Source organism: Heptranchias perlo, chromosome 24, assembly GCF_035084215.1.
Source record: "Heptranchias perlo isolate sHepPer1 chromosome 24, sHepPer1.hap1, whole genome shotgun sequence".
In the NCBI taxonomy this organism is placed as follows: domain Eukaryota; kingdom Metazoa; phylum Chordata; class Chondrichthyes; order Hexanchiformes; family Hexanchidae; genus Heptranchias; species Heptranchias perlo.
This window is the reverse complement of record NC_090348.1, coordinates 4,864,527-4,891,037: the sequence shown is the minus strand read 5'-3', so window position 1 is coordinate 4,891,037 and position 26,511 is coordinate 4,864,527. Positions and strand designations below refer to the sequence as shown.

Here is a 26,511-nt window from a genome sequence, read left to right as displayed (position 1 = left end):
GGGGAGGGAAGTCCATTTTCCTCATGGACTTAGCCCTTTGCCTGCTAAATCACATTTCTACTGTGCATTTCATGGACTTTTATTGGGATATTGGTTGAAAAACAAATGACTTGGTGGGGGGGGGGGAAACTGGGATATATAATGGTAATAAAACTTTGCATTGTTGTTTTCTCAACAGCTATCAAAGTGCTACAGTAAGTTTTTTTTTACAGCTGCTTTTTAAACTCATCCAATTCCTCGAGTCAAATTCATATTCTTCTAATTAGCACTTCTGTGCGTGACTTCAATATAAAAGTGAGACTGTTTCCTTGGGATGTTTACCAGTTGGGCATGGTTTGGGTCCACTGAAGATCAGGCGGGCTTCAGTGCGCTATTATACGTCACTACAATGAACAAGACGACAAAATCTAACATTAGCTTGGCGTGGTAGCTCTGCGAAATATGATTTGCCATCTCTCCTGCTTTCCCTTATATTCTTATTCATTAAAAAGAATACAGAATATGCGATACATCAATAAAATTAAGCTACCAGATACAATGAATTATTCATTTGATAAAGACGAATGTCAGCTATTCACATAGTTGTCCAATATTTGCCCAAAAAATGTGTGGATCCACATCTAAATGCTATGCTATATATAGGAAAAGTCTCAGACATGCAACATCAGTGCTTTATCAATATGTTACTGAAACATTAAACAAGCCCATATTTTGCAATGACTGTTTAGTCAAATACAGTCCTATAAAAATTATTAAAAAAAAATCGGGGTAAACACAAGTATATGATCGTGGCATTTTTCAACCCAAGCTGTACACACATTCTGCAAACTGCAGAAACTAACAATTTAAAAAAAGGAAAGGATCATTCATGGTCACTTATTTTATTACAATTGCTATCAAGCACAATTCAATGAAAAATATTCACAGTCTACTCCCCATGAATTGTTTTTTCTCGTTCTCTTCTTTTATAAAGACTACCCCGTGATTTCTTTGTACATTAACAACCTGCAACTGTCCCTCATTGTTGAAGTGAAGGCGAAGAAGCTTCCAGCAGGTCATTACGATTGTTCATAGGTGTTAAATCACACTGCGGACCCTGTGATCTGACTGTTGTACTCTGCAGTTTCCATTCGCAATATGTAAGGTATTATACTGTCAATCTGCACATTTCCTATTAGTCCGGCAAAGAACAGCTCTTCTGTGATAGCAGAACTCATAAGTCGTAGTGCAGGCAATCTAAGAAGAAGCCTCGATAATCTGCAAAAAGATACAGACTAAATTAGAAACATATTAGAATCTTTACCTTTTACGTTCCAAGGCATTTGCACTCAAGTCATGTGCCAGCTGGTCTCTGCAGGACAGCCCCACGGAATATACACTTTGGAAAAAATGCAGCTTTTATTGGTATTCTGTAAAATCTTATTGTAATTCTAAATGCAATATTTGCTATGAAGGGGTTCAGAGATACAACAAGAAGCTGGCATTTATACAGCAACCATCACGTCCTCAGGATGTCCCAAATGGATTACTTTTTGAAGTGCAGTCACTGTTGTAATGTAGGCAGCCAATTTGCACACAACAAAGTCCCACAAAAAGCAATGAAATAAACGATCAGATAATCTGTTTTAGGTGAGGGGTAAATATTGGCCAGGAGACCATGAGAACTCCCTGCTCTTCTTCAAACAGTGCCATGGGATCTTTTACACCTCCTGAACAGGTATTGGTGTAAAGTCTAATGTCTCATCCGAAAGATGGCACCTGACAGTGCAGCACTCCCTCAGTACTGCACTCGAATGTCAGATTAGATTATGTGCTCAAGTCCTAGAGTGGGACTTGAACCCACAATCTTTGAGTGCTTGGTAGGACACATGCACAATACAACTTGCATCCAATCGCTGGTGCATCTCAGGTAAATCTTCGTTCCCCTGGTCACCTCACCAATTTGACCAGAAATAAAACACATAATACTGCAAATGCACACTGGTCCATTGAGCATCGAGAAAAAGAAATGGGTTAACATTTTGGGTTGAGAGCATGTCAGAACTCCTGACAAAGGGACTCATCCCAAAACCTTAATTTCTTTAGTTTTTTCTTAAGTTGAAGGACCTGCTGTGCATATCCTGCCTTTGTCGTTTTTCTTCTTATCTCAAGACCTCACCAGGAAATGCCATGGTGAACCAGGATTCTAATGTTGTGCAACTACACCAGCACAGCAATTATTATTTAAAAGATTAAATGACACCCTGGTACAATACTTTAACAGATCAATTATTTCTTGATAATGTAACTGCGCTGGCATAAATACTTCTTTTTCTGTCACGATTGATTACATTTTATAGTGTTCCTGTTTGACTTTCTGCAGTTACAGCTCTCGTTGTGATGATGTTTTGAAGAAAAAGGAACAAGCTGGTGGTTTTATCACATTTCAAATTATGAGCAAAGTTGAGAAAACTACAGGTGAAAAAACATGGAATGCTATGTGGACTTCAAACAAAAACAGCATATTTTCCTGGAGTCAAGTACTCACTTTATGTATCGTCTGTTCGTGAGACAGCAAGTGGCAGGGAGGTGGGGGTACAGTTACCTACCTTGCAGGATATCACTCATTCTTGGGGTGATGGTGTCCCTCACAACCTGTCGGAACTGCCCAATCATGACTGGTTCTGGGAAATCAATGTTTGTTCTTGAATTACTGGGATATACCCTACGCCTGCCCTGAGGAATTTCTCAGTTCTTTTTTGCCCTCCGCTATCCTAAAACGACTCCCTCAAAAAGTCCATAAAACAATAATGACTAGAACAGGGTCCACGGGGATGGTTAGAAAGGATCACGGCATGTGAAGAAACCCATCATCTGAAGAAAAATAAAGACCCTCCAAGGTAGGCAAAGTTATATATTCACCATTCAGACATCCATACCACATCATTGGAACCATATCAAAGTAGCACCAGTTTAGGAAGAGAAGCCTTAGCTGGAACACCCCAACCTTGCTCCAAAGCAGAGCAGCCTGTACTGGGTGTTTGCGGGCAATTCCTAGGCCTTTATAGACAGTAAGAGCAGAGGGACATGCAAAGAGAAGAGGCCAATAACCAACAAAAAAAAGTTAATTCCCAGGATCAAATCAAGATTGATTGGACTGTTGGCAAGGTGTGCAAGGGATGCCTTAATGACGAAGAACAACATCCCTTTCCAACATCTAAATGAAACCTCTGGGTAAACAATTCAATGAGATTAGGAGACAACTATAATTTGAAAGATTAGAAGATGCATTGGGTTGGAGCAGCAGTGTCTTTCACAAGAGAGCTGATTTTATATTTGATTTATCTAGCTGCTCCCTTTTCAACTAGTTGATCAGACTCTTCCCACCAAATCATCTCAATGCATTTGCTTACACATAAACTGACAGTCCCCTTGCAGTAATGCTGAGCCGTGCAAAATTCTGGGTGATCATATTTATACACAAATAGATTTGCTTTGAAATTTGGCTTTAGTGACAAGTTTTGATCTTCCAATGTACTTAAAGTAACTAACTACAGGAGGATCCTTGTACAGGTTTTATTTATACTTGAGCAGTCAGTGATGGAAGGTCAAATCAGACTCTGCAAATAGCAGCAGGGAATAAAATCATTAGCAATGCTATCAGAACATCGAGAAACAGTAAAACAACTCCTCTGCACAACAGTAATAAATGCACACATAGCAATATTTGTGAGGTGGATCAGGTTTTGTGTTTTTGTAAGTGGGGGGGGGTGGTGAATGTCAAAATAGTCCCCTATTGCTGCCCTCGATTTTGACGGAACTTCAGATGCACATTACCTTGTGTTGGATGCCTGTACGTTGTTCTTGGGATAACTTTTTAATCTGACAAGGATACAGTTCAGAAATATATTGAATAAATTAAATACAGAACAAATTAAAAAGAGTGAAGTAAGAATTGATGCAACATCGAATTTGAAATATCCAGCAATGAAACATGGTATTCTCAAACCCAGACTAGAGGCTCCCACCATATCGAACAGTGTCACAGACAAAAAGATTAGCTGGCAGTGAAAATATAAATCATTCCTACTGGCAACACCCGCTCAAGGAAACAGTAAATGACAGTGAGTAATATCAAAGCTGCATGCAAACAACTTGATAAACTGGTTCAGTTTCTTTCTGACAGTTTATACCATCCGCATCTATCATTGTGGTACCGCTCTGTAACGCACTTCAAACTGTTACTCTACGGCAGGGGTGTCAAATGTACGGCCCACGGGACAGTTTCACCCACATTCATCACTAGGATTCCTGTGTTTCCCGGAATGGGACACAAATCTCACGGGCGCTGCTTCCAGCACCCCGGGAAAACTGCACCTTTCAAATCTCGGGCTGCAGCAGCAAACCACCCCCCCCACCAGAGAGCCAGCACCCATATAGGAGTGTTGATGTAGGGGAGTGAGAGATGGAGCAGAGATGGGCTGGAAGGTTGTGTACAGGGGCTAGAGTTCAGGAGATTGGGACTTCGCTTGGGAGGGGGAAAAAGGGGGTCAGATCAGGAGATTGGGATTCAGGGATAGGGTGATAGAGACTTGTGGGGGGGGGAAAAGAGAGAGAGAGAGAGAGAGACTCAGCATTTCCTGCTGAGCCAGAAGCAGCCTCAGCAACATGGTGAGTGGGAGCGACCCCAAGAGAGGAGCAGCCAGTAAAGGGGTGAGTGAAACCTGGGGACCTCACTGTGAATAAATAATATTTCATTATTTATCCACTGTGGGCGATTGGGGAACAAGGGGACGGAGACTCAGGATTCTCACTACACGCCCCGAGTTTACATCGCAAGCTGCATCTGCCACCGCTCACACCAGGCTGGGAGAGGAGGGGAGCAGCATAGGGCACAACCCCAGCCCCAGCTCCCTCGGCTCCTTTCTCAGAGCTACAAACCCCACAAACAACCCCAGGCCTGACGCTCCTATCTCACCTGTCGACTCCTTGCTCGGGATCTTGCAGAGTTTGTAGCTAGAGTCCGAGCTTCAATCAGCAACAAAGTGAACAATGGGATTTGAGAGGGAGGCTGGCTGTACTGCTGGCAGGGATTATTTTTCTGAATTATTTTGGAGTAACATTTTTTGAAGAGCATCTCACTCCTCCATCTAATCTTTGTTTTTAAACATTTGGAACAATAGCAATACATATCTTTTTTAAAAATGTAATGCGGTGAATGGATTTGGTTTTTATCTCTTGTGTACGTCAATTCTGTATAGCATGGTTAGCGGTCTCATTAGGTCCAGGTGTAAATTGTTTTTTGGGAGGAGGTGATAAAAATGTGAATCCCCCAGTACAGTACAGAGCAAGGTACTGTACAGTATGTCAGAGTAGCAGCACACTACACACGTAGCACTTCCCTTTATTGTTTGACTTGGCGGAGTAAGACAAGGTGAGTTTGTGAAGTAAGACCATCCAGGACAGGCTGAGCTAAAGTAACTTGGGCTTACTAGCGCAATGAGCCCACTCTTTGAAAGAGGATGGAGGCAAGGAGAGATATAGAAGCAGAAACCTTAACAAATAATTAATATACAGAATGCTGGAGTTGCACTCCAGCTTGAAAGAAAAATGCTGATTTATCAGTTATTTTGTTACAACTAGACAATTATTATGACTTCATGACTGTGGTGTAGGGTGTGATAAAGGGGAACAGCTGAAAGATGGGATTGGGATTGGGATTGGGGGTGGGGTGGGGAGACTGTCCTGGTGGCTGGAACTTTAATGATACAAATCCATAAATCTTGGAGAGGCAGATGAGTCCATGCCTAAAACCATTGATGCCCTTTAATTTCCACCATTTACTTCACCAATGGTGATGATAACTAACAATTCAATGCTTTAATTTAAAAATGAAGTAGTTATTTTGCCTCAGCCAATCCCATGCTACCGATTCACTCGAGAAGAACAAATACTTCAAATTCAGTGCCTTGGTTACAAAAGAAAATCCAGCTTTTTTCAAAAGCAAAAGTAATCGTTTTTTAAACTCTGACAATAGTCTTCACTGTAACTTTTGCACTTCCCCTCTTAAACTGTGCAGTTTATACCCCAGAACACATTCAGTGCCAATTAAGTAAATCACCAGAACAGTCACATGAATTATGAAATTAATTTTGTATTTCTTTGTGGACATGAATGGAAAGCCCACGTACTTGATTTGTAAGCAACAGGTAGCTGTGGTGAAAGAATACTACATTCGAAGACACTATGAAGCAAACCCTGGTGAGAAATATGATAAGGTCACAGGAAAGTTACGTAAACATATATTTTCTGAATTAGCAATGTCGTTTAAAAAGCAGCAATGTTTGTTAATGCTCGCCATGTAAGTGATGCTGCTGTTGATGCTATGTGATTGCCCATGAAATAGCTGCGTCATCAAAACCATTTTCTGAGGGAGAATGTTTGAAGGCCTGCATGCTAAAACCTGCAGAAATAGTGGGGTGGAAATTCGAGTGTGCGTCAGCAGCCGGGTCTGGAGGCTCATCCAAAATTGGGCCTCAGGTCTCATTTTAATAATGAGACTAGCTGCCAGCGTCTGTCATGCCTCCAGAGGCAGCTCACCTGATGTTGGTAATTAAATTTGGGACTGCTACATTGCGCTAAGCCTTGCGAGGTGGGGAGCAAGAAAATGCAGGAGGGCAGAGTACCAGCCGGCAGCAGCCTATAGTAGCGCTGTGGAGTTGGGAGGATCACCCCTGCTCCTCGACACCCCACTGAGGGGAAGTTAAAAAAAATTCCCCTACCATTTCTGCAGCGGCCTCGCGTGGCCCCTTTAAAGACCGCTGTAGAACTGGAGAAACTAGTCAGAGCTTGCATGGCGCATGCTCCACCTAATGTTTCACACACTTTGCAGAAGATCCTGAAACAGGTACAGGACCCTTCTTTGCATATTTAAATTGATCCAACGCTGATTTCTGGCAGCTGCCAGGGATGCCTAAAAACAGCGAGGACCAATATGATGGTGCAGATTAGGTGCAAGATCTCGGGCCCAGAAATTGGTTTACGTTGCACCTGTTTTCTACCCATGTCTCCAAATAATTATTGGTGAATGTGGCCCACGCCAAGTGCCAGGATGTCGGATCAGACCCACCATGTAAATTGAGTTTGACAACCTTGCCTTACGAAATAACCAAATCTAGCTTTTGCATTAGGGCTGCAGAATTGTATTCAACCATACCTGTAAGAATCATCCGGATAAGCTTTCGCTTCGTAATCTTGAAGTTCCATATATGCCGTCTCTTGAAATTTATCAATCTGTGCTGCATTAATTAGGCCTGGGTGATCTAAAGAAAACAAAAAGTAAATATTCTTAAAATGTTGCTCGAGGTTTATAAACTAAAAAGCGCTCATTCACGACCTTAAAACACTACTTTCTTCTTCTAGACTGAAAATTGAATGTAACGAGAAAGAAAAATACAAATAGTCAACATTCTCTCCTAACCCAATCCAAGGCACAACACGAGGATAGGATTATATAAAAACATAAATAGCAGGAGTAGGCCATACAGCCCCTCGAGCCTGCTCTGCCATTTAATAAGATCATGGCTAATTTTCGACCTCAACACCTCTTTCCCACCCGATCCCCATATCCCTTGATTCCCCTAGAGTCCAAAATTCTATCTATCGCAGCCTTGAATATACTCAATGTCTGAGCATCCACAGCCCTCTGGGGTAGAGAATTTCAAAGATTCACCACCCTCAGTGAAGAAATGCCTCCTCATCTCAGTCCGAAATGGCTGACCCCTTATCCTGAGATTATGTCTCCTAGTTCTAGACTCTCCAGCCAGGGGAAACAGCCTCTCCGCATCTACCCTGTCAAGCCCGCTCAGAATCTTATATGTTTCAATGAGATCACTTCTTCTAAACGCCAGAGAGTATAGGCCCATTCTCAATCTCTCCTCATAGGACTACCCTCTCATCCCAGGAAACAATCGAGTGAACCTTCGTTGCACCGCCTCTAAGGCAAATTTATCCTTCCTTAGGTAAGGAAGTGACTGAGAACTGCTGAGTGGTGGCACTGGCTTTGATAAATAGTTGAATGAAGTCAAGCAAGGGGTAGATGTGATTAAGTAGCTCCCTGAGAGCAGAGGTTAGCACGTCCATTTTATTGCCTGCCCGATTTTGACATTAAAACTAACTGATGCAAAATTGGGCAAGTTGCAAATTGGGCTTCTGCACTTGATATTCCAATTAGCTCTCCATGTGCATGAAGATCTGCGCTGGGGCCACCAATTTGGAAAATCTACCCTTACATAATCATCTGCCAAAGTCGCCATTTTATGAAATTGTACATGGAAATTATTTAACCTGCATGTTCCCTTTAATAGGAGTTGAATAGAAATGATTTTCTGTCAGAAGCTGTGTTTGAATGTCAAAGAGAAATAAGCAATTAAACATTTATTTTGGAAATATATACCAAACTTAAACCTTAGCCTGAGTGAATATCACCTGGTTATTTCACCATTAAATGCAAAAAATTTTTTTTCTGTATTTACTTTTATAAATAAAGTCTTTAGGTTTTTTGTTTTTCTTCAAAAATGAACAAAGGGAATACTTAGGAGAATTGTCTTCGGACCTAGAATGTCCTGCCACTGGTGGAAACAGAATCTATGATTGCTTTCAAAAGGGAAGTGGAAAAATATTGGAACAAGCAAAATTTAAAAAGGGGTTTGGGGAAAAGACGGGGGAATGGGACTAAACGGATAGCTTTTTCCAGAGCCAGCACAGGCGCAATGGGCCGAATGGACATTTTCTGTGCTGTAAAATTCTATGACTTGAAATTCAAGTTGATTTTAAAAGTCACACCCACATTATGTGGTCATGCCACCTTTATAGACTCGAGCTTTACTCACCTGGACTAAAAAGGACGATTGCCTTCAGGTAAGCATACTCGTATCCATCCAGGGATAGTTTAACCATGCTGTTACAGAACTCCTGCAGTTTCCAGATGTGTTCCATTACCACTTTCACTCGGTCTGCTGACAATTTATCTGTTCATTAAAAAATAGCACAACAAACAGTACTCTATCAGCATGACACATCCTCAAACTGAACGGAATGAACATTTAGAGAACAAAAAGCTGACTGCAAAATGGAAATGATCAAATAATCTTACCCACTGCATATTTTTCATCCATGGCTTATTTTCTCCATCTTTCCTCTTACTTTTCTGACTTCCCAAAGTCTACATTAACTTCTGTGAAATACTCCTCCATCCCCTAAGCTTTCTCTTGGTGCTACCCCTAATTTAGAATGTGTTCCCCATCCTGTAAATCTCAGGCACGATCCTGTAATTTACGATATGGTACAGCAGAGTGTAACGTTAACCCACTGCACTGCTACTAAACACTTTCCAGTAATTGCAATGATAAACTGTGCAAGATGAGACAGTCAACAGAAAGCAGAGTTTGTCAATATTTTTCCCTTCGTACAAGTGCAAATTAATTTACTGTACTTGATTTTGTAGGAACTCAAACAGTTTCTCCCTCCTCTCCCCATTAATTTACAACAGGTACAATAGCCTACTGGTTACCGTACTGGACTAGCAACCTAGAAGCCGGGAGTTCAAATCCTACCATGTCAATTTGATGGGGTTAAAGGGTATATACTTCAATGCAAGGAGTATTACAAACAAAGCAGATGAGCTAAGGACACAGATAGACACATGGCAGCATGATATCATTGCTATAACGGAAACCTGGCTTAAAGAGGGGGATAATTGGCAGCTCAATATCCCTGGATATAGAGTTTTCAGGCAGGATAGAGTGGGTGATAAAAAAAGTGAGGGGGGGGGGGGCAGCATTATTGGTTAAAGAATCAATTACAGTTGTGAGAAGGGATGATATGCTAAACGGATCATCAATCGAGGCCATGTGGATTGAGCTAAGTAATAAAAAAAGGGGCAGTCACACTACTGGGAGTATACTATAGACCCCCGAATACTGAAAGGGAGATAGAAGAACAAATATGTAGGCAAATTTCTGAGTGCAAAAATAAGAGGACAATAATAGTAGGGGACTTCAACTACCCTAACATCAACTGGGATTCAAAGTGTGAGGGGCACAGAGGGGGCAAAATTCTTGATCAGTGTCCAGGAGAACTTTTTTAGCCAGTACGTGACAAGCCCAACAAGAGGGGATGCAATTCTAGATTTAGTCCTGGGAAATGAAGATGGGCAAGTGGGTGAAGTGACAGTGGGTGACTATATTGGGGATAGTGATCACAATTCAGTTAGTTTTAGCATTATTATGGAAAAGGACAGTGTTAAATCAGGAGTAAACATTTTAAATTGGGGGAAGGCAAATTTTACAGAACTAAAAGGTGATTTGGCAGAAGTGGATTGGACACAACTACTTGAGGAGAAATCAGTGGCAAGCCAGTGGGAGGCACTAAAAAGTGAAATTCTACAGGTACAATGCAGACACGTCCCATCAAAGAAAAAGGGTGGCACTGCCAAATTTAGAGCCCCCTGGTTGTCTAGAAGTATACGGGGCAAGATAAAGCAGAAAAAGAAAGCTTATGACTGTCACAGAAAACTAAATACTGCAGAAAGCCTAGAGGGATGACGTAAAAAAGGAAATAAGGAAACCAAAGAGAGGACATGAAAAAATATTAGCTAGTAAGATTAAAGAAAACCCAAAAATGTTTTATCAGTACATTAAGAACAAGACGATAGCTAAGGAAAAGGGTCCCATCAGGGATGATAAGGGTAACTTGTGTGTAGAAGCAGAGGATGTGGGTAGGGTTTTAAACGAATATTTTGTCTCCGTATTCACAAAGGAAAGGGATGATCTGGATGTAGTAGTTAAAGAGGAGAGGTGTGAAATATTGGACAAGATAAACATAACGAGAGAGGAAGTACTGGAGGGACTGGAATCCTTGAAAGTTGAAAAGTCACCAGGGCCGGATGGATTGTTTCCTAGGCGATTGAAGGAAGCCAGGGAGGAAATAGCAGATGCTCTGAGGATCATTTTCCAATCCTCACTAAATACAGGGGAGGTACCGGAGGATTGGAAGACTGCAAACTTAGTACCATTGTTTAAAAAGGGTATGAGGGAAAGGCCGAACAATTATAGGCCGGTCAGTCTTACCTTGGTGGTGGGCAAACTATTAGAATCAATACTGAGAGATAGGATAAACTGTCACTTGGAAAGGCATGGTTTAATCAGGGATAGTCAGCATGGATTTGTTCAGGGAAGGTCATGCCTTACAAATCTGATTGAATTCTTTGAGGAAGTGACGAGGAGGATTGATGAGGGTAGTGCAGTGAATGTTGTCTACATGGATTTTAGTAAGGCATTTGACAAGGTCCCACATGGCAGACTGGTCAGAAAGGTAAAAGCCCATGGGATACAGGGAAATGTGGCGAATTGGATCCAAAATTGGCTCAGTAACAGGAAACAAAGGGTAAAAGTCGATGGATGTCTTTGCGAATGGAAATCTGTTTCCAGTGGTGTGTCACAGGGCTCAGTGTTGGGTCCCTTGCTGTTTGTGGTATATATTAATGATTTGGACTTGAATGTAGGGGGCATGATTGGCAAATTTGCAGACGATATAAAAATTGGCCGTGTAGTTGATAACGAAGAGGACAGCTGTAGACTCCGAGAAGATATCAATGGGTTGGTGGAGTGGGTGGAAAAGTGGCAAATGGAGTTCAACCCAGAGAAGTGTGAGGTAATGCACTTAGGGAGGGCAAACAGTAAAAGGGAATACGCAGTAAACGGGAATATATTGCGAGGATTAGAGGAAGTGAGAGACCTTGGAGTGCATGTGCACGGGTCCCTGAAGGTGGCAGTACAGGTAGATAAGGTTGTGAAGAAGGTATACGGAATGCTCTCCGTTATTAGCTGAGGTATAGAATACAAAAGCATGGATGTAATGATGGATCTGTATAAAACGCTGGTAAGGCCACAGCTGGAGTATTGTGCGCAGTTCTGGTCACCACATTACAGGAAGGACGTAATTGCTCTGGAGAGAGTGGAGAGAAGATTTACAAGAATGTTGTCAGGGCTTGAAAATTGCAGCTACGAGGAGAGATTGGATAGGCTGGGGTTGTTTTCATTGGAGCAGAGGAGGCTGAGGGGAGACTTGATTGAGGTGTACAAAATTATGAGGGGCCTAGATATAGAGTAGACAGGAAGTACCTGTTTCCCCTAGCGGAGAGTTCAAGAACTAGAGGACATAGATTTAAGCTGATTGGTGGAAGGATGAGAGGGGACATGAGGAAAAACTTTTTTACCCAGAGGGTGGTGGATGTATGGAATTCGCTGCCCGAATTGGTGGTAGAGGCAGGGACCCTCAACTCTTTTAAAAAGTACCTGGACCTGCACCTAAAGTGCTGTAAGCTGCAGGGCTACGGACCAGGTGCTGGAAGGTGGGATTAGGACGGACACCTGGTTGTTCTTCGAGCCGGCACGGACACAATGGGCCGAATGGCCCCCTTCTGTGCTGTATCTTTTCTATGGTCAAGTTATGAATTTGAATTTCATAAATCTGGTAAATTTTGGGCTAGCGTCAGAAAACTAACCATGATCGCTTCCAGACTATGGCGTAAACCCATTGATTCACTAATGTCCTTCAGGGAACGGAACCTGCCACCCTCATCTGGTCTGGCCTATAGGTGACTCCAGTCCCACAATATGTGGTTCACTCTTAATGCCCTCAGGGCAACTTGGGATGGGCAATAAATACTGTCTTGCCAGTGTCGCCCACGTCCCCATTTGTTAAAAAAAAATCATTCCACGCTTTATATATCTTTACTTAATGTCTTCTCTTCAGGTCTCCCAGTGCCACACAACAAGCTCTAAATTAGAGGACGAGGAGGCCTCCTGATCCCAGGCTTCGCCCAGTGCCATTACAAGTGACCCAGGAAAATTAGATTTAAAAGTTAGTGCGTGGTGAACTACAGGAGTATACTTATGTTCTATTACTCCATGGCAGAGCACTTTAGAGCATGGGTGTGTTCTATTATTTAGCTGTAAAGCGCTTTGCAGAGATCATAAAATGCGCTGTAGGAACAGGAGTAGGCCATTCAGCCCCTCGAGCCTGTTCTGCCATTCAATTAGATCATGGCTGATCTGTATCATAATTCCATTTATCCACCTTGGTTCAGAATCCCTTAATACCCTTGCCTAACAAAAATCTATCAATCTCAGTTTCAAAATTTTCAACTGACCCAGAGTTCCAGATTTCCACTCCCCTTTGTGTGAAGAAGTGCTTCCTGACCTCACCCCTGAATGGCCAAGCTCTAATTTTAAGGTTTTGCCCCCTTGTTCTGGACTCTCCCAACAGAGGAAATAGTTTCTCTCTATCTGCCCTATCAAATCTTAAACACCTCAATCAGATCACCCCATAATCTTCTATATCGAGGGAATACAAGCCTAGTCGACGCAATCTGTCATAATTTAACCTTTTTAGACCCGGTATCATTCTAGTGAATCTGCGCTGCACCCTCTCCAAGGCCAATATATCCTTCTTGAGGTGCAGTGCACAGAATGCAATACTCCAGATGCAGTCTAACCAGAGCTTTATAAAATGTAGCATAACTTCACCCCTTTGTATTTCAGCCCCCTTGAGATGAAGGCTAACATTCCATTAGCTTTTTAAATCCTTTTTTGTCCTGTCCTCTAGCTTTGAGTGTCTTCTATACTTGGACCCCTAAATCTCTCTGCTCCTCCAGTTTCTAGCTTCTCGCCATTTAGAAAATACTTTGAGCTATCTTTCTTAGGTCCAAAGTGGATGATCTCACATTTCCCCACCTTAAACTCCATCTGCCACAATTTTGCCCACTCACTTAATCCAATAATGTCCCTTTGCAACTTTCTGCTCCCATCTGCACTATTTACTGTGCCACCTAACTCAGCATCATCAGCAAACTTGGGTATACGGCTCTCTATTCCTTTATCCAAGTCATTTATAAATATAGTGAAAAGCTGAGGCCCCAGTACAGATCCCTGGGGGACACCACTAGTCACATCCTGCCAAATGGAATACATACCCTTTATCCCTACTCTCTGACTCCTAACAAATTCCCTACTCATGTCAGAAGGTTGCCTCCAATTCCACGCACTCTCATTTCTCCCCCAACAGTCTTTTATGTGGAACCTTATTGAATGCCTTTTGGAAGTCCATATAAATAATATGCATAGATACTCCTTTATCTACCGCGTTTGTTACCACCTCAAAGAATTCAACTAGATTCGTTAGACATGACTTACCCTTTACAATCCATGCTGGCTCTCTCTGATCAGCTCATATTTATCCAAATGCTCAGTCACTCTGTCCCTAACAGATTCTAGTCACTTCCCCACAGCAGATGTTAGACTAATCGGTCTATAATTTCCTGTTTTATCTCACTTACCCTTCTTAAATTACGGAGTGACATTGGCAATTTTCCACTCCAAGGAGACAATTCCTGAATCGACAGAGTTTTGGAAGATCATGACCAGAGCATCTACAATTTCCTCACCCACTTCTTTTAATATCCTGGGATGGAAACCATTGGGTCCTGGAGATTTGTCTATCTTCAGTCTCATTTTTTCCATTGCCATTTTAAAAAATTATATTAAATCTAGTTAGTTCCTCCCCTTGATTTATTTTTAGTTTTCCTCGTAACTCTGGTACTTTATCCTCTTCCTCTACTGTGAAGACCAATACAAAGTCAGTATTTAGCAAGTCTGCCCGTTCCATATTTTCATTATAACCTGCATCTGTCTTTAAGGAGCCCACACTACCCTCTTTTGGTTAATATACTTGTAAAAATCTTTTGTGTCGTCCTTGATATCCCTTGCACGTTTGTTCTCATATTCTCTTTTTGCAGCTTTTATTACTCTCTTTGCTGTTCTTTACATCTCCCCCAGTCCAGTGGATCTCCACTATTCTTTGCATTTGTATAAGCTCTTTCTTTAAATTGGTACAAGCCCTTTCTTTTAGTTTTATACTATCTCTAACCTCTATATAAATGCAAGTACTTCTTTTTCTTTGTTACTCCATGATGCAGCACTTTAGAGCACACCTGTGTTCTATTACTCCATGGTACAGCATATGCTCTAATACCCCATGGTAAACTAAATGAAGTGCTCGAACTATGCCAGCACATACCCAAATCAACCTTTGTACAGCAGCTCTCTGCTTACCTTGCTGGAGACTTGTTTGCAGATGGTTAACGATTGCAGTGAGTATGGTCGATAAATTCATCACTTGGGAACACTGGGCGAGACCAAGTGTAAAGAGTTCGTTCCAACAAGCGCGTACCAAAGCTGTATTATTGTCTGGCCTGCGGAAAAAGATAAACTACTTACAATTCTTAAACCTGTAATAAAACCTTGTGACAAAAAACTAAACTTTTCACAAATCAATTACACACTAATAATTTAGAACCTCTAATTTTTTTAAAAAATTCTAATGTAGTACTGAATCCGATGGCCCATTGGGTAAAGTAGCACTGATTTACAGAGATCAGAATGTCCCAGCTTTGATACCCGGTTCATGGCCTCGCTTCACCTCCTGCTGTACATCCCCACGTGCACCCTCCACTCCGGCACCATTCAACTCGTTCTCTGCTCCTTCCACTCCACCACTTGTGGCCACTCTTAGTCACTACAGCCTGGCCCTCTGGAATTCTGTCCGGAGTTCTTTTCACCATCCTAACTCCAAAGGCCCACTAAAAGCACTCCCCTTCGACTGTGTCTTTGGTCCCTCATCATCCCACTAAGTTTTTCCCCAGGCCTCCAATGCCAAATAGTGGTCAAAAGCAACTTAGTGACAACTCTCACTCCAATTTTCAATACCTAAATGGAAACCTGCATTCTCTCTACTTGGTGGTTCCCTACAATTGTAAACAATCTTACAACACCAAGTTATAGTCCAACAATTTTATTTGAAAATGACAAGCTTTCCTTGGGAAAGCTTGTGATTTTCAAATAAAATTGTTGGACTATAACTTGGTGTTGTAAGATTGTTTACAATTGTCAACCCCAGTCCATCACCTGCATCTCCACATCATGGTTCCCTACAATGACACAGCTGAGATCAGCAACTCAGTAATATGGTGACTTGCAGAAGGAAATTCATGTTGTATCACTGCAACTTAGCAACATGCAATGGTTCTTCAACACGATACACCAACGCACCTCCTACTTAATCCTATTTACGTACTTATATAAATGTTAGTTGTTTCTTTTAGATGCAATTTGGCCGACTATTTATACAACACGTACGCAGAACAAATTGTTTCCTAAAGATAAACTTCAATGGGCATAAATTTGCTGCTAAATAGTTACAATAGCTGCCTGTGTTTTATATATTGAGAATTTGAAAACATTTGTTCAACTCCAAGTGCTCCCAGACCTTAGAACCCCTCTCAAAATAGAGGCCGAGACCCCCGTCCAAGCTTCCGAGTCCCTGGACTTCCCCCAGTGCCAATAAGTCAGTGTCCCCAGTAACGTTAGTTGGCATAACACACTCATTCTTATTAAACCTCTGACTCACCATAAGCAGTCATAGGTGATCTGCTTGTACATATAAAATATTTTTCAGCTAATGCATGTCCATCACAACTCTCAGTACCATACTTTTTTTTTTAAAAAGATGCAAAACAAAGTAAGCCAAACACTGATCTGGAGCTTGAAATTTACAAGCAATTACTCTTGCCCCGTGAATAATCTTAGCAGTTTACAGCCAGCTGCAATAACCTGAATTAAGTCATTAAGAGCAATGGCCTGAAAGGGACAGGCCATATTTGCAGCTAATCATCATGGGCCAGAGACTTACAATTGCGTGTTTCGGTTTTAAATTTTTATGCCCACAAAATTACTGGAAGAGTGAGCTGATAACAGCACGGCGAGGGCAATAGGGCACCTGGGACTTTGATGAACAATGCGACAAACCAATGAGATTAAAGGATGGAGAAATAAACAGAGGAAGAAGGGTGAATTAAAATGGGTGAATTCAATGTCAAATCAGGTACAGAAAGAGAAACTAAGAAGGAAAGAATGATTGGATTAAGAGAGAAAAAAAGACAAAGGAAAAGTAAGAAAAACAATTTTTAATTTAAAATTTAAAATTTTTAAAATCTCCTAAAACAATTCACAACCTGAAGGAATGAGAGCCCACACTTTTAATTGTTTACTTTCTGGGTCAGAGTGGTTGATTGACAGTCATTAACAATCATCAAGTCGGCAAAAGGGTACTTACGCCGATAATTACTAGACGTAACTTTCTGTGGCACGTTAAATGGGCAATTAACGTGCAAATGCAGCAACTTCATGAAAATCACGGTGAGGTTAAGCGCAAAATGCCGTTTTTGCAAGGCTAATGGTGGAGTGGTGCAAATCGGCCAACAACTTGTGACGATTCGCAATTCACGGAGTATCGCTTCCTCGCCACAAGTTGCTGACTGATTTGCACACTAATAGTGTGCTGCGTTCAGACGCCGTTATTTTTTCAGCAAAATCGTGTTTTACATCCCACAGCATGGGAGAACCACACTTATATGTACACGTCATAATATGTACTAAATAGCAAATTGGAATACAATGTTGTTAAAAATAAATCACTAACCCAAGAGCCTGGAAAGCTGGAATAGATCTTGCCCAGTGCATTGACAGAAACAGTAACCTTGATGCAGACTCGCAGATATAGTGCACATTCAGGTATTCTGGCATAGGCGATGGCATAGTTAGCTGCAGATGGAGAACAAGCACTTGCTTAATATCAAGACAACCAATTTCCAGTCTGAACAGCTTCCTTTATGTAGTAGAGGAATTTCAGTTTGCAGTTAGTTAGTGACACTATCAAAAGAAAATCATGTTATTCTTTACAACAGTCCTGTTTCATCCCTCATTTACTACTAGATTTAGGTTGTTTGAATCAATTACAACATGTATACACATCATGTTATGTCTTGATAGGACAGCCTTTTCTTGCTATTTCACTTTTCTTCCCCAAGGCACTACCTGAAATGTGACACAACCACAAGTCCACGAAACACAACAGACAAAGCCATCAGTCTCAGGATCGCTGTGTAACCAACTTAAAATTGAATTCAGTGTGTCTTGTGTCACCTGAGGCTGTAATAGGTTGGCTGGGGCGTGCAGAATGACCTCCAGTCTCCAATCCCTGGATTCTGTTGTCCTCCACCCACCCTTTGGAAAATGGTTGGAGCTAAAATACAGGGTGGGATCTTTCTGGTCCTTTGACCGATGATCCGTCCCAGATGCGCCTCGGTCCAACTGGAATTTCAGGCCCTTTATATTTGCGGACTGCCTAGCCCACATATCTTGGCCCTTAATGTCCAAAAAGGGGTAACCAGTGGAGTGCGAAAGTGAAGTGCAAATAGAAATAGAGTTGCCAAGCCTTCAGAGGTCAGGTAATCGAGCGGGCGGGTTACAGCTTGGACACCCAGCAATAGTCTGTTTTTACTAACTCTTATGCATTTGGAAGTTTAAAAATATTTCCCTGATAAGGACTACTGACCATTAGAAACAGATCAGAAACACCTAAATGATGACATGTTCTACTATGACAGCAACTGTTAATTTATGGCTACAATTTCTGAAGCAAGCTTTATGCTGAAATAGAAAGCAGCTGAAAAATGAAACCTGAATGTAGCCAAGTCCTTTTACTAAGCACATGTAAAATTGCCTATGTTGGCAAGGTTAAACATTACAGATTTAGTGTTTGGAATTAATTAAATGGTTAATTTATTTTCTTTTGAATAGAGGGGACCTCAATTCATATTTGAACCTGCCAGATATAGTCTCCAAAACATTCCTGTCTTTTCTATCACCATGAATTCGCCTTCTGTCACAATTTCTGAGAGACAGGGGTGCCCTCTCAATATTTAATTCTCTGTTTAAATCTTTTGTCCTTTAATTCAGTGAGGTTCGAGGGGGCAAAATCCAGGGATTGGGGGCTGGAGGTCATTCTGTGTGTCTCTACCAACCTATTACAGCCTCAGGTGACACAAGACACACTGAATTCAATTTTCTTGTTACTGTTACTGTATGCTGGATTTTTGGATTCCAAAATTGGACTCCTGAAAATATCTGTTCTGAAAGATGAATATTGATATGGCCTTCTGGATAGTTTTTTTTTTAATATAAATAAAAATAGTGCTTTGTAATTTCACTTGCTTCAAGTAGTCATTTTTCTTTTTTTATGTTAGTACAACTGCAAAACTAATTGCAACACAAAATTAAATTAAAAGCACAAACCATGCGAGCAGTTTTTGTAACTAACTTTCAACAACTTTACCCTCTAAAATTCTCCTCCTAAACCTCTCCATCTCTGCCTTGGAATATTTTACTACATTAAGGCGCTGTATAAATACAAGTTATTGTTACCTTTACATAGAATTACATATAATTTTACAGCACAGAAACAGGCCATTCAGCCCAACAGGTCTATGCCTGTGTTTATGCTCCACATGAGCCTCCTCCCACCGTACTTCATGTAACCCTATCAACATATTCCCTCATGGACTTATCTAGCTTCCCCTTAAATGCATCTATGCTATTTGCCTCAACCACTCCATGTGATAGCGGGTTACATTTATTTAATTTTTTCAAATGACAATTCTGTGTCCTACTGTGTACTGTAAAGAAATGGTTTGGGGTTTTGGAATTCTAAAAAATGATTTAGTATATAAAACTGCAAGTAAACCAGAGGATTTCAGTGCACGCAGAACGTATGGGCAAACGGATTTCACCTATTACATGTCTGTTAAAGAGGCAAAGGGAAAATATGGTCCACTGTTCAAATCTCTCACTTTTTTTTTTATTCGTTCATGGGATGTGGGCATCATTGGTAAGGCCAGCATTTATTGCCCATCCCTAATTGCCCTGGAGAAGGTGGTGGTGAGCTGCCTTCTTGAACCGCTGCAGTCCGTGTGGTGACGGTTCTCCCACAGTGCTGTTAGGAAGGGAGTTCCAGGATTTTGACCCAGCGACGATGAAGGAACGGTGATATATTTCCAAGTCGGGATGATGTGTCACTTGGAGGGGAATGTGCAGGTGGCGTTCCCATGCGCCTGCTGCCCTTGTCCTTCTACGTGGTAGAGGTCGGGGGTTTGGGAGGTGCTGTCGAAAAAGCCTTGGCGAGTTGCTGTAGTGCATCCTGTAGATGGTACATACTGCAGCCACGGAGCGCAGATGGTGAAGGGAGTGAATGTTTAGGGTGGTGGTTGGGGTACTAATCAAGCGGGCTGCTTTGTCCTGGATAGTGTCGAGCTTCTTGAGTGTTGACGGAGTTGCACTCATCCAGGCAAGTGGAGAGTATTCCATCACACTCCTGACTTGTGCCTTGTAGATGGTGAAAAGGCTTTGGGGAGTCAGGAGGTGAGTCACTCGCTGCAGAATACCCAGCCTCTGACCTGCTCTCGTAGCCACAGTATTTAAGTGGCTGGTCCAGTTAAGTTTCTGGTCAATGGTGACCCCCAGGATGTTGATGGTGGAGGATTCGGCGATGGTAATGCCGTTGAATGTCATGGGGAGGTGGTTAGACTCTCTCGTTGGAGATGGTCATTGCCTGGCACTTGTCTGCCTCGAATGTTACTTGCCACTTATCAGCCCAAGCCTGGATGTTGTCCAGGTCTTACTGCATCTGAGGGGTTGCGAATGGAACTGAACACTGTGCAATCATCAGTGAACATCCCCATTTCTGACCTTATGATGGAGGGAAGGTCATTGATGAAGCAGCTGAAGGTTGGGCCAAGGACACTGCCCTGAGGAACTCCTGAAGCAATATCCTGGGGCTGAGATGATTGGTCCTGAAACGGTGTCATAAAACTTTCCGGTATAAAATTCAGAAAATGTACAGTAACAGCTCCATCACCATTAGACTAAGCAGAAGCTTATAAAACATCAATAAAAGTTGTGGAAGTGTGAAGAAATTTAACATCCTATGTCAGAATAACTTGGATTGCCCATAACCATACCTTGAAAGTGACATGCACATCACTGAGAAGAGGACCCTCAATCTCAACAACCGGAAGGGACTGCTCTCCGCTAATTAGCTGGATGTTGGTGCCCGAGGTATCCATGCATTCGGCTGAATTCTGAACGGCTGACCCCTCTGCGGGGTTTAGTGCTTTTGCGAGCGTGTCAAATGCCCTGAAATACCAAGAGTCAGAAAATACAGGCATGTTTTATCCAAGTAACATTCCCAGTCACATTTCTGCACTATAGATGTTAAGAAGTCGGTAATGTAGTATGAAGAATTAATTAAGACTTTGGCATAAATAAATCAATTGATTGAAGTGGCTGACTCTCCAGTACTGTAGCTAACTTTTGTAACTATGAAGTCTACACTTCACCAGGGTAACTTTAGAGTGATGTTGGGATGTTTGGTGTGTATTTTTTATATATTTATTTATATATATATATATATATATATATATAAAAACACAGGTGCCCTGGATAGCTTCATATTTTTTGCTATTTCTAGGGCACACAATAATGTTCCAAAATTAATTTCTATTATGCTTTTTTTTTTTGCAGTGAAGGGGGGGGGGTGCTTTTGCAAACCACAGATGTTACATTGCACAATAATCTCAATGAAATAACTGAAATCATTTGGGTTTGAGTTATTTTCAAGATATTACCAAACAAGAAAAAGCTAAACGTCAGAAAACTGAACTGTACGTACAGCAGTTTAAAAAGGTTATACGATTGTCCAAAATGAAATGAGCATCCTGCTTCAGTTTTTTCTTTTTAAAAAAAAAAGTTTGTTGTGCTTTAGCAGATGATAATTACCTTGTAATATCACTGGCACACTGGTCATCTTGTTGCATTTCTGACAAAGAAGCATCTCCATTACTTAAGGCATCAATCCCTGATAAATCAGCACTACTTTGGGACAGGTCCTTTGATTTGCTTAGGTTTGCAAGTGATGTGACCACATTTGCAAGGGTGCTTAAGTCACCTTGACAGGTTTCAGCCTGAAATGAAAAGCACTGGTTATCAAGGTTTGTTTATCCGAACATAGAACTTACAGGAGACCCTGGGATTTAGCAGAGTAAACTGGACCATATCTCACCTTGTTCTCGGCTGTGAGTAGCATAGCACTCTCAGTCTTCAGTAATGGCTGTTGTATATTTACCAGCATTCCTGGCTCCAGAAGGCCTGCAGGTCTTTATGAAACAAAAGTGAAAGACTTAGCACTTCTAGAACAAACCCTTTCACAGACGATCTATTAATTTTCTTCCCTCGCCCCCCTCCACTTTACCACTAATGGAGCTATCCGCTGTCACCAACACCCCTCCCAGAGCCACAAAGGAAATACGAGGAAGTGCAGTACCCTCTTCCCCAACACTTGGGTGGTTTGGGTGCTCTGAGTAAGGGGGACAGAAGTTAGCTAGTTTTCATGGGTAATCTCATTTGAGTTTCTGTCCACCAATAATGTAGAAAAATAAGAATGTTATAATGGCGCTCTTCAAATTGGATTTTGCTTCTAGTTATCTCAATTTAATTTGTTGTTTGTACAGAAATTAGTAAGAAAATCTGGATCAACAGTAGCAAATGTATGATTCTGGGCAATGAACCAGTTGGAAGTCTCTGCATTGTTTACATCAGAACAAATGTCTCCCCTAAAGAGGCCTTACCAACTGAACCATCTTCAACACTGCAAGCAGCACTTTAACCTCATACATACTCGTCAATAAAAGCAACAATTTATCTTTTCAAATCTAAATCCACCCCCCACCACCAATTTTGGTCTTCTCGGTGTCTAAATATTACACCCTTGTTCAAAAAAAGGTGTAAGGATAAACCCAACAACTATAGGCTAGTCAGTTTAACCTCAGTGGTGGGGAAACTTTTAGAAACGATAATCCAGGACAGAATTAACAGTCACTTTGATGAGGGTGGATTGATTAGGGAAAGCCAGCACGGATTTGTTAAAGGTAAATCGTGTTTAACTAACCAGATAGAGTTTTTTGATAAGGTAACAGAGAGGGTAGATGAGGGCAATGCAGTTGATGTGGTGTATATGGACTTTAAAAAGGCGTTTGATAAAGTGCCGCATGGTAGGCTTATCATCAAGATTGCAGCCCATGGAATAAAGGGGCAGTAGCAACATGGATACAGAATTGGCTAAGGGACAGGAAAGAGAGAGTAGTGGTGAACGGTTGTTTTTCGGACTGGAGGGAGGTGTACAGTGATGTTCCCCAGGGGTCAGTGCTGGGTCCACTGCTTTTCTTGATATATATTAATGACTTGGACTTGGGTGTACAGGGCACAATTTCAAAATTTTCAGATGACACAAAACTTGGAAGGGTAGTAAAGAGTGAGGATAGTGATAGACTTCAGGAGGATATAGACAGGCTGGTGACACAGGCGGACACATGGCAGATGAAATTTAACGCAGAAAAATGCAAAGTGATACATTTTGGAAGGAAGAACGAGGAGAGGCAATATAAACTAGAGGGCACAACACTAAAAGGGGTACAGGAACAGAGAGATCTGGGGGTATGTGCACAAATGGTTGAAGGTGGCAGGGCAGGTTGAAAAAGCGGTTTAAAAAAAAAAATCATACAGGGTCTTGGGCTTTATAAATAGAGGCTTGGAGTACAAAAGTATGGAAGTCATGATGAATCTTTATAAAACACTGGTTCGGCCACAACTGGAATATTGTGTCCAGTTCTGGACACCGCACTTTAGGAAAGACGTGAAGGTCTGAGAGAGGGTGCAGAAGAAATTTACTAGAATGATTCCAGGGATGAGGAACTTTAGTTACGTGGATAGACTGGAAAAGCTGGTGGTGTTCCCCTTGGAACAGAGACGGTTGAGAGGAGATTTGATAGAGGTATTCAAAATCATGAAGGGTCTAGACAGAGAGAAACTGTTCCCCATTGGCGGAAGGGTCAAGAACCAGAAGACGTAGATTTAAGGTGATTGGCAAAAGAACCAAAGGTGACATGAGGAAAAACGTCTTACACAGAGAGTGGTTAGGATCTGGAATGCACTGTCCGAGGGGGTGGTGGAGGCAGATTAACTCATGGCCTTCAAAAGGGAACTGGATAAGTACTTGAAAGAAAAAAAATTTGCAGGGCTACGGGGAAAAGGCGGGGGAGTGGGACCAGCTGGATTGCTCTTGCATAGAGCCGGCGTGGACTCGATGGGCCGAATGGCCTCCTTCCGTGCTGTAACCTTTCTATGATTCGATGAACTAGACTGGTGCTGCCACCATTGTATTTTTTCCAGATTAATCACTGTACATTTGCCATTTACGATAACAGTGTGAAATTTACATGGTACCTTGTACTTTCCTTGTCTGTTACAAAGGTGGGTGTTGCAGCTAAAGGACTCCGCAGATCCTTCCTAATGTAAATCTTTTCAGTTGAGGCTGCACAGTTTGCAGACTTTTCTCGAGAAACTTCGATCGGTTTCCGTTCACACTGAACAGCTATTGAAAAGCAAACAGCGTCACAAGGGTTTATGCAATTACTCTTTTAAATTTAAGTTAGTGAGTGGGCTTAGGCGAGAAGGAATCATTTGGAGACTCAGTCCTTCACTTACAATCCTGTTTCATCCCTAGTGCCAGGCACCTCTGCAGCCGGCAGTACTGGCAGCGGTTTCTGTGATGTTTGTTAATGACACAGTCCTTCGACCCTCTGCAGACGTATACCAAGTTCTTCCTTATGCTTCTTTTAAAGAAGCCTTTACATCCTTCACAGCTCACTGCCCCATAGTGGCGTCCTAAAAAGTTTGGGGAGGAGAAAAAAAGATTAGCATCCTCGTACAGAATCATATAGTCCACAAAGATAGCAAAAAAACCAAAAACAATATAGACAATGACCAGTTAATTAGAAATGCCAAACACTCGCAATATTCCACTGAAAAAATACTGCAGCAGGTAGCAGGAAAAGTGTTGAGTTATGTCATCATTGTAAATGTTAAACCAGTCAGTCAGCTCCAGATAAATTTAGACCTGGATTCAAGCAGAACTATGATCCCAAGCATAGAATTGGTGCTCCAAAGTGTAGAGAGCTGATGATCCAAGCATAAAGTGTCAATCAAATGATCCCATTTTACTTGATGTCAAATTTCGCTTAGAGACACTGTAGTTTAATAAGTTTAATCATTTAGGTTGATAAAGAGAAAAAGGATTGTGACAGCCACAGATCTTCTGGATTGCAGTTTGTATTTACACCGAGTTGCTTGAATGGGCTATGGTCAAAAGATCTGAAAGCTGGATATTCCTGTCACGATCTAAGTGGCAAATTCTTCGGCACAAGTTTATCAGAATAGAACTGATGTAGTGCCAAATTTACTGAAACTCTAGTTATTACTGAACTTTTAAAAGGTCTCCGGTTCAATTTCTGATTTAGCTCAGTTAGCCAATATCAGCCAGAGCTGCAGTACGGAAACTACAAGTAGCATCAAAAGTAAGGCGTTAAAAAAAAAATTGCAATAGATTAGGAAAACTAAAAATTTGAACCCAAAGCTTTTATAATGGGATCTGAAATAGATTAATGCCAAACAAAATACACAGGGTTTAAATGTAATTGCAAGGACAAGGTCCTCATATAAATATAGTAAATACTGTAATACTGTGGTCTCTCTGCTGTTCGCAGAGAATATTTAAACATTATTGACCAGTTTAATTAGCCCTGATGCGACAATATATTGAATTCATTTTTTCAAAAAGTGAATACATTTTGTTGCATTGTAAAGAAATGTTAGATAGATTATTGGAATGATTAAGAACATTTTGTGCTAGTGTTGAAGTCACAGAGCATATTTTATTTTACACACACATAAAAATATAAATATAATAACATTATACTTGTACTGGTTGGCCTCCCGTGGAGTTGCACATGGGGAGTCAGCACCAAGTGTAGTGTTCAGGTGAAGCAAGGTTAGAGGCAGAGGCCAGGGTTAACAGGACCAGGGTGCAGAAATGTAATTCATTCTCCATTTTAAAGTCATTCATTCTATCCTTACTTACGTATTTCCACTTATAATGGAAACTGCCTATGTAAGTGTCATGGGAGGTGCTGCAAATGACAAGTTTACCTAGACAGTTTTTATTATAAATGTGAACAGGGAATTTATAGTGGAAACAGCAATTTTTCATGGGGTAAAAATTGACAGGAAATATGTGGCGATGGAAGATTTTGAGTGATAGATAGAGACAGAGACAGAGATAGACAGATGAAAAACTTGCAAGTATATAGCACCTTTCACGACCACAAGATGTCCCAAAGCGCTTCACAACCAATGAAGTACTTTTTGAAGTGCAGTCACTGTTATAATGTGGGGAAACGCGGCAGCCAATTTGCACACAGCAAGGTCCCACAAACAGCAAAGAGATACTGACCAGATAATCTACTTGGTTGAGGGATAAATATTGGCCAGGACACCGGGGTGAACTCCTCTGCTCTTCTTCGAATAGTGCTGTGGGATCTTTTACGTCCACCTGAGAGGGCAGACGGGACCTCGGTTTAAAGTCTCATCCTAAAATGACACCTTTGACAGTGCAGCACTCCCTTAA

General features: G+C 41.4%; 1 protein-coding gene across 8 annotated transcripts in view; it reads right to left on the bottom strand.

The window, feature by feature from the left end:
* Positions 1-865: 865 nt before the first annotated feature.
* Positions 866-26,511, bottom strand: part of LOC137341515 (nuclear receptor subfamily 2 group C member 1-A-like) — a 95,525-nt gene continuing 69,879 nt past the window's right edge. For 6 of the 8 annotated variants that reach the window (XM_068004642.1, XM_068004641.1, XM_068004647.1 and 3 more), the window contains 10 exons: positions 24,534-24,713; positions 24,273-24,420; positions 22,054-22,147; positions 21,771-21,970; positions 20,954-21,128; positions 17,578-17,699; positions 15,153-15,292; positions 8,871-9,008; positions 7,196-7,301; positions 866-1,257 (listed from right to left, as the gene is read on the bottom strand). In XM_068004642.1, coding sequence (XP_067860743.1) covers positions 1,083-1,257; positions 7,196-7,301; positions 8,871-9,008; positions 15,153-15,292; positions 17,578-17,699; positions 20,954-21,128; positions 21,771-21,970; positions 22,054-22,147; positions 24,273-24,420; positions 24,534-24,713 — 1,478 coding nt within the window. In that variant the 3' untranslated portion in view covers positions 866-1,082. The remainder of the gene's footprint in view (positions 1,258-7,195; positions 7,302-8,870; positions 9,009-15,152; positions 15,293-17,577; positions 17,700-20,953; positions 21,129-21,770; positions 21,971-22,053; positions 22,148-24,272; positions 24,421-24,533; positions 24,714-26,511) is intronic. The other 2 variants (XM_068004648.1, XM_068004646.1) reach the window with 1 other exon arrangement.